Below are 9,069 nucleotides of genomic sequence, written 5' to 3' on the forward strand. Positions count from 1 at the left end.
GCTGATAAGGCAACAGGCATGCAGAGGACAATATAACATGATAAATTCTCTAACAATTATGACCAAGTGTCCATGTATCCTGGGGGCACAGATGAGAGTGTAGTTAAACCTGTTTTGGAGGATTGGGAAAGATTTCTCAAAACTGGTCTTGATGGATGAGTCAGAGTGTGATAGGCAGGGAACTAAGGCAAAGATGAGGAGAAGAGGACATTCTAGGGAGTGAAAACAATCCAGGTCAGAGATTCTCAACTGGGGGTGATTCTACACACATACACACACACACATACACACACACACACACTCCGGGCATGTGGCAACATCTAGAGACAGTTTTGATTGTCATCAATGAGAGGGACGTGGTGCTATTGGCATCTAGTTGGTAGAGGCCAGAGATGCTGCTGAACATCCTACAATACACAGGACAAACCTCCACAACAAAGCATTATCCAGACCAAAATGTCAATAGTGCTAAAGTTGAGAAACCTTAATTTAAGAAAGGTATAAAAGCCATGCTGTGTTAGGTTAAAAATGAGGAGTTGCAGGGAGCTTTGGCATTCACGGTGCTTCAGATGATTGCTTTTATGGAAGAGAGAAAATAGTAAGAAAAGAGCGGAGGAAAAATTAAATTTCCAAGAAGCCAACATATAAGGCTGAGCAGATGCTTTATTCTCAAAACAGGAACCAATAACAAATAAAGTTAAGAAACTGGACCTCTGGAAGCCTAACGTATATTTTATCGTTCTATAAAATGAAAAGTACATCTCTCAGGGACACTGTCCTCGGCTGGAGTCTGCTCCAGAGCAGCAGCCTGCATTCTTCCTTTCCCGTGCATGGCTCAGTGAAGAGTAAGCAGCACAGAGAGGACCAGATGTTCCATGTGGCTTGCCCTGGCAGGACTGTCAGTTAGAGAGAGGGTGCAAAGCCAATGTTAATGCTGGAAGAACTCAAGGAATGACCCATGTGAGGAGAAGAGGAACCAAGAAGTGCTTGAGGTCCAAAAAGGAAAAGGCTAAAGAGAAAGCAGAACATGGTGGAGATGCTGTGGCCGGGGCTCCAAGTGGTCATTAAGGTTGTCAGCAGGAACCACCCCAGACCACAAAGGAGGTGGTACTTGTACAGGACTCTCACTCCTGGGCACAGACCCTTGAAAAATGAAATGAGGGACTTACCACCACCTCCACCTCCACCAAAAAGGAAAGAAGTAAATGGAATGAATCTTCCCCAGCAAGAGACTTGTGGGAGAGAAGGAAGGCAGCCCTCAATTTACTAGCAGATTATATTATAATTGCGAGAAATGAAAACTGAAGCTTCTTCTCAGACATACTAACTCACACTAATACACATCACCCCATTACTCATGCCCCCAACCACTGGCACAAGCCTACATCAGTTTTTAAAAATAACAATAGTAAGGGAAAAGTTACAACAATTGTGGCAGATGTCCAAAAATCAAGTGTTAGTTCCAAGAGAGAAAAAGAAGGCCTGAATAATAGCAAAATAAGAAGATAATTCTAAATGGACAATGCCACAAGAGCATTAAAAAAGTAACTGAAACGTTACTTTTTTCTCCTCTACAAAAAATGCTGTCACAAAGGAATGTACTATGTGCCCAGCATCATGCTAGATGCTGCTGTCAAGAAAATTAAAATCAAGTTTTGATGACATAGACCCCTGAAGCAACTGTAGCCTTAAGGGCTTGATTGTAATGTTTCGGACCATAAAGGGAGAAAGCAGACCTTGCAGAAGAGTCAGGTGGGAAGCAGAAGATAGGACATTCCAGACTGGGGGGTGAGAGCAGGAGCCCCACCTTGGGCAGGGCAGGAGTTATCAGGTACACGTACAAGGGAGTTTCACTCACACATCCACATCCACCAATAGATCAGACATGCTCAATTTCACCTATGTACAATCTCAAAGATATACCCAGTGTGGCCCAACCACTGATACTCCCCAGGAGACAAAAACACTTCAACATCACATCATAGCACCTGGATCTGCAGTGGTGGGTTTCTAGTCACCTTCTGCAAAGTGAAACAAATATCTAAGGGACACAACAGCAGGAGCCCAGGAGCTCATACAGCTAAACACTAAAATAAGCCACGGAGGCTTATCCATCAGGATAATATGAAATTCAAACAGACAGGACTGCTTTCTGTCTGGGTCAGAATTTACAGTTTCAGAGGAGAGTAAGGGACTGTGTTCATGGCTACAGGGAAACAACCACTCTAACTTACAAGTCAGTCACGAACAATCACTGATCTGTGCAATGATAATTGCAGCCAATTCTCAGAGTTGTGAAGTACACACACAGATGAGATACATACAAATATTTACTATACACACAGCTGAACATCAAGGATTCTGACTGACATGGTGACTGGGTATAAAGGTAGACCTAAAAACCTGGGCATTAGCTAAGAGCTGTGCTAATGAGAGGCAATGATTCCTCCAACAAGTCCCCAACATCAACCCCATCCCCTCCAGACAACTTAGCTTAATCGCTGTCACCCAAGTAGAGCCAGGTTTCATGCCACCAACCTCAACTCACGCCACTCAATCCACCTGGAATGCTCTCCACCCACATGTTTACCTACACAAATCCTACCCATCCTTTGGGACTCGGCTCAGCTCCTCCTCTCCTCCTTTATAAGGTGTTTCTGAGTCAGCCTAAGGCATCTCTCTCTCTCTCTTGTGAATTCCAGAACAATTTGTACAAATACTTGGCAAATAATCACCTAAGCTCTATAAGGCTTAACTCTTATATTGTTTTCCTGAACTATTCTTTAAATCAATAGAAAGTTTCACCTTTCTCCCAATCTCCAATGACATGTCAACGCTTTGAGAGGTAAAGGACACATCCTACACTTCTTTGGATTCTCCCACCTTATCTTCTAGAGTTCCCTGCACAAAGTAGAATTGCAGCATTCCCTTCTGTGCACATAGGAGCTGGTAGGCTCACCTTAATAACCTATCTTGAGATTCATACTTAGAGACTTAAAGTCTTAAAAAAAAAATTCATTCTAAGTGCCCTCCCCTAATTTACTTTTTTTGTTTTTTTCCTTGAGACAGCATCTCACTCTGTCACCCACCCAGGCTGGAATGCAGTGGTCTCATCATAACTCACTGCAACCTTGAACTCCTAGGCTCAAGTGATCCTCCCTCCTCAGCCTCCCGAGTAGCTGGGACTATGGTGCATGCCACCATGCCCACCTAATTTTTCTATTTTTTGTAGAAATGGGGTCTCACTCTTGCTCAGGCTGGTCTTGAACTCCTGGCCTCAAGAGATCCTCCTACCTCAGCCTTCCAAAGTGCTAGGATTACAGGCATGAATCACTATGTGCGGCCCCAATTTACTCTTTAAAAAGACATATAAACTTTAATTCTACTACACAGGAGTAGTTCTACAAACTAATGTAACCCAGGTAAACTCTAAGCCTTCAATTTCAAATACTAAAAACTCTGGAAAAGATCTGGCTAATGTTATGTATTCACTGGATGCAAGAGATGGAAGTTAAGATGAATGACTCTATAATCAACTATTGCTATAGTGTCTTGTATGCAGAAGGTACTTAATAAATGTATTTAATGTCTGAAAAACGGAAACGATTATAAGCTGAGAGTGACTAAATTACAAAGGCATTTCTCAAAGCACACAACTTCTTTCTTTTGGGTAAGGGACTGAATAATTTAAAATAAATGTAAATAATTTAAAACTACCTTAATCTATGAAATTGCTATATAACTTACTCCTTCATCTGCTTTATATGCATTTGGGAAAACTTTAAACAGTACTGCTAATATGAATTTGCCAGGTACTAATCTTTGAAGTTACATATATTAACTCATTTAATGCTCAGGACACCCCCAAATTCTGCAGATAAGACGACTGAGGCAGAGAGGTTAAGTAACTTGCCAAGGACCACAGTAAGAAAGCAGTAGAACTGGAATTTGAATCTCAACAATCTGATTCTTAACCACTATGGTAGTGGTTATGGGTTACAGAGATATAGATGTAGAGGTATATAATTTTGATTGATATATGAGGTCATTTCTACAAAAAACTGGGCATCCAAACTTTGATCAGAAATGTAACATCCTAGCCAGGCACTGTGGCTGGATTACATGCCTATAATCCTAGCACTTTGCGAGGCTGAGGCAGGAGGATCACTTGAGACCAGGAGTTCAAGACCAGCCTGGGCAATAGTGAAAAATCACTTGAGGCCAAGAGTTTGAGACCAGACTGGGCAATAGTGAGACCTTGTCTCTAGAAAAAAATAAAAACTTAGCTAGGTGTGGTGGCACGTGCCTGTAGCCCCAGCTACTCAGGAGGCTGAGGCAAGAGGATCGCCGGAGATCAGGAGTGTGAGACTACAGTGAGCTATGATGATGCCACTACACTCCAGCCTAGGTTGCAAAGCAAGACCCTATCTTTGCGTATGCAATAAATCTGATTATATTACTTCACTTTGCAACACTCTATTTGGAAAGATACTATGCAACTATGAAATTGCCTACACTTGGAAAATTTAGAATCATAGAATGTGAGTACTGAAAGATCCTCATCATTTTATAAATTAGGAAACTCAGGCACATTGACCAGCTCAAAGCCAGTTTGTGGTAGGCAGGTGTAGAACTCAGGTCTGTGCTCCTGCTCTATGCTCTGGGACAAAACTAAGCCTGACAAGAGCAGATGAAGACTATGTGATTTGCAATTTCAAAGATTAAACAAGTTTTTTAAATTCCTAAATTAGGATAATCTGAGGTAATTAATACTGAGAAGTAGGGTTAGTTAAGCACCCAAACCTAGATTTTGATTTTCACTTTATAAGCTTAAGGAGTGATGTGTAGCTATAAACCTTACAAGAAATGGGGCCAAAGCTTCCAAGGAAACAGAAACGCACACACACCACACAACTCAGCTATTTTGAAACTCCACTTACTGTAATGTTTAAGTCAAACTACTTTAAAACTATGTTTACATATTACTCTATCAAGAGTGAAGTCCAGGCGTGGTGGCTCACGCCTGTAATCAATCCTAGCACTTTGGGAGGCCAAGGTGGGAGTATCCCTTGAAGCCAGGAGTTCAAGACGAGCCTGAGCAACATAGGGAGACCCCATCTCTACAAAAAAAAAAAAAAAAAAAATTTAAAAAACTAGCCAGGAGTGGCAGCGCATGCCTGTAACAGTCTCAACTACTCAGAAGGCTGAGGTTAGAGGACTGGCTGTAGTGAGCTATGATCGTGCCACTGCTCTCCAGCCTGGGAGTCAGAGTGAGACCTTGTCTCTCAAAAAAAAAAAAAAAAAAAAAAAAAAAGTGAAGTAGTCACATGTAGGGGATTTTCTAAAACAAATTCATCTTGGAAGCCCATTTTGGGTGGTTGAGTTGTGCCTACATTCTCAAGGATGTCAGTAACACAAGGGCTCCATCCACAACTCCTTGAAAAGACTAAAACCATGAACGCCTTGTCAAATGCAGACAGTTTATCTTGGCACTGGCAAGTACAGCAGTCTCTTCGACGTCTGGAAACGTCTCTAATTACGTTTAGAGAGGAACTAAAAAATAGCCAGTGTCCCGGAACAGACAGCTCAGGGATCACTCCAAAGCATCCTGAATGATAGGATGGAACGATGCCAGGAAAAAAAAAAAGAAGAAGAACGGGAGGAAAGCAGCAAGTGTGAAACCGGGATGAGATGCCAGCCTCTCTCCAAAACAACCGAACAACCCTCTAGTCTTCCTAGGGTCTTCGGGGGCCCCCACGACGCCCTCCGAAGTTTTTATCTGTCTTTACTTTAGTTTCCGTGAGGCCACCCGGCCCGCCCACATCGCTTACCTGGCGCAGGGCAGGCTGGCGCGCCGGCCCCAGCGCTCCCTCCGGCTCGGCGTACCCCTTGCACCCCCAGAGCGGACGGCACCCAGGGACGCCCCCTCAGGAGAGCGCGGCCCTGGAGCTCGGCGCGCCCCTCGCACCCCAAAGCGGCCGCACCCCCGCGGCGTCCTCTCCGGGGAAAGCGCCACCGCCGAGCTCTGGGGACCCCGACACCGCCCTCCCGCCGCACTCCCTCCCCGGAGCTCGGCGCGCCCCTCACAGCCCCGCCGGGCCGCGCCGCGCGGCGCCCCCTCTCGGGAGAGCGCAGCCTCGCGCGCCCGCCCGCCCTTCCTCACCTGAGCTTGAGGTTGGCCATGAACTCGGGCATGGAGACGGTGTCCATCAGCACGAAGTCCGCCTTGCCGAACTCCAGGCTCTCCTGCTCCGCCATGGCGCCAGCGCAGGGGCTCAGGTGGCCGCGCTCGGGCCGGGGCCGGGGCCGGGGCCGGGCCGGGGGCCCGCGACGAGCTCGGGCGGGGCCGGGCGGGGCCGCGCCGGGGGCTGCGGGGAGGGGGCGCGCGCCGCTCCGGGCCGGGCCGGGCCGGACGGACGGAGGCCGCCCCGCCGCTCCCTGGCGCGCTCTGGGCCGGCGCGGCTGCGAGCAGGGCGCACCCGGCGGTTTCCGCTCCTCCCGCCGCGGCGGCCGGGCGCTGTGGGGGCCGGGACACCCAGACGGAGACGGCGGCGGCTGGTCCCGCCTCTGGCCTTGCTCTCGCGGGGCCCCGCCCCGGCCTCTCCGGCTCCACCCCGCCGGCCGGGCCCGCTGAGGAGCCCGCCCCCGCCGCGGCCCAAGCCGCCGCCTCCTCACCTGGGCGGCGCGCACGCGCGGGGCGGGCGGCGGGGGCGCGCGCCGGGCCGGGCCGCGGCGGCTGGGCGGCAGCGCCCCCTGGGGGCGTGCGCTGGGATCTCGGGCCGGGGAGCCGCCGACGGGAGGCTGGTGGAATCCGGTTTCCTGACGGGCCGCCTCCCGCCGCTGGTCGGTAGGTGCCAGCTGGGTTGCAAAAGTGTTCGTTTGTGGGGCTTTTCGCGGGGATAATTCATTATGACTCGGTCGCCGTTCCGCGAAACCTACTCCTGCTCCTCTGCTCACGTCTTACCCCTCCTTGAAGTGGCGGTCCAAGCACAGAGGTAATAGGAATAGCTAACGTTTGGGGTGCACCCAAAAGGACCAGAGCTGTTCTAAGCGCCTTAGAGACCTCAAGGAACTCACCACACGTCTAGGAAGTGGAGCAGCTGCCATCTCAGGCAGGGCATCTGACTTAGGAGCCCCGGTGTTCAGCTGTGTGGCCGACCGCCTCCGTTCTCCAATGGTCCATGTTCTCTCCCACTCATCTCAGCATGCATCAGACGGTACCTGACCTTCCTGGTAAGTTTTAAATATGTTTAGGGACCATCTCTCCGGGATTATTGCAGGCTTCTTGAGCATGGGACCATGTCTTACACGTCTTGATAGCCCCTTGGCACCCACCAAGTAGCTATTGCACTCCCTTGCACACATAAATATGAAATCCATCCATAGTGGTTCAATGGAATGGAATGAGTTGTAAGTAGTCTCCAATTTATTGATACACTGGTTGAAGCTTGGAAAAATCTTTTAGAGCTTCGAATGTATTTTCCCAATGAAAATATATTATAAATGAATTTCTAAGGCATCTACACCGCTTCAGGTCTATGTTTCCGTTAGGACCATCTTCTATTGCAAAATCTGCTAGGAAATCTAGAGGCCTTCAAGGACCTGGCTGGGCTTCAACTCTGTGGCTGAATTTGAGATGAGTAAACCAGACTGAAGAACCTTGCTCAAGGCCCGAGTCAGCTGCCAACAACCCGCACTTGCCAGGAGAGATGAAGGCAGCTTGGTCACCTCCCGGGGGAGCGCCTCTGCTATCAGAAAGCCACCCCAACCCCTGCCACAGGCAGAGTTGGGCTGCAGTCTGACTACCAGTAACAGTTCACCTTCTTCAGAAGACACCTGTCTGTATTTCAGTGTCCTCGTTTGTGGAATAAGAACTCTGGAATAAGGTAGGACTGTCCTATGCTTGGGTCATTTGTGTCAGTCAGTGGCTAAGCAGGTGATTGCATAGAGTGTGACTGTATTCCTAAAATGTTTCTATCAGTATGTTTTAACATAAGCAGAACTGGATTTCAAAAATGAAAGAAGGAAATCTCAAATTTTGTGTACTTTAGAGCATCCTGGGACCACAGCCCAAAACCCATTGGTTAATGATATATGTGTGTTCCCTGAACCCTGGGGGTGTTGGAAATTAGGGTGAAATCTCATCATTAGGAAAAGAAACATCAAGGCCTGCAGATGATGGAGAAGGGTGCAGAAATTATATAGTGGATAGGACCTACAATGGGATACAATGTGATTTTCAAATGGCCAAAGTAAGAGACTCTTGTTTTAATCAACATTCTACACAGGAACCCAACATATAAAACATAAACACAACATATGCAAAGGATATTTTATTAATTAATTTTATATACATTTTTAATACAAAATCAGGCACTGAGACTGATGAGGCTCTTTTGATGAACTCAAATCTATCCAGTGACACAATTGTCTTAAATCATCCTCAGAATTCCAATTTACTTTTGTATGTTTTGATATCAAGGAAATTCTGATTCAAGTGGCTAAACAGTAATTTGTTACTTGTACAATTTTACATTCAGCCTTTTTAAGGCCAGTGCACAGCTACAATCCTATTAATCAATGACACACTTACACAAAGTTCAAATATATGCAGAGATGGCAAGAGAGACCAAAGACTGAGGTCTGCATTCAAACAAGGTAACTTAGGGCAGGTTAGCTCTTTCTTAATCTGCTTTGTGATGCAATTTGAATAGAAATACATTTAGATATGTATGTTTTTGTTACAGTTTAAAATACACCTGTAGTCCCAGCTACTTGAATGGCTGAGGTGGGAGAAGTGGGAGGATCCCTTGAGCCCAGGAGTTGAAGGTTGCAATGAGCTATGACTGTACCACTGCACTCTAGAGTCTGGGTGACTAAAAAACAAAAGTTTACATCACCAATAATGAGACACACTGACACTGTGAGCCTCCTGATGTGCTCTCCTGAAAAGATACAATGTCACTTTCCTGATAAAAAATATGTAAACATGTCTTCCAAAAAAAAAAAAATATGTAAACTGAATCTAACCATGAAGAAACATCAAACAAACCCTCATTAAGGGGCATC

The 9,069-nt window shown here is 46.8% G+C and overlaps 1 protein-coding gene across 3 annotated transcripts in view; it reads right to left on the reverse strand.

Annotated features, from left to right (window-relative positions):
• MYO1D (myosin ID) overlaps positions 1-6,522 on the reverse strand; it is a 342,717-nt gene extending 336,195 nt beyond the window's left edge. For 2 of the 3 annotated variants that reach the window (XM_012735561.3, XM_020281188.2), the window contains exon 1: positions 6,164-6,522. In XM_012735561.3, coding sequence (XP_012591015.1) covers positions 6,164-6,258 — 95 coding nt within the window. In that variant the 5' untranslated portion in view covers positions 6,259-6,522. Of the gene's footprint in view, positions 1-5,831; positions 5,853-6,163 lie in introns of those variants that run through there. The other variant, XM_075994358.1, reaches the window with a different exon arrangement.
• Positions 6,523-9,069: the final 2,547 nt, after the last annotated feature.

The sequence above is a fragment of the Microcebus murinus genome, chromosome 18 (genome assembly GCF_040939455.1).
Source record: "Microcebus murinus isolate Inina chromosome 18, M.murinus_Inina_mat1.0, whole genome shotgun sequence".
NCBI lineage: Eukaryota > Metazoa > Chordata > Mammalia > Primates > Cheirogaleidae > Microcebus > Microcebus murinus.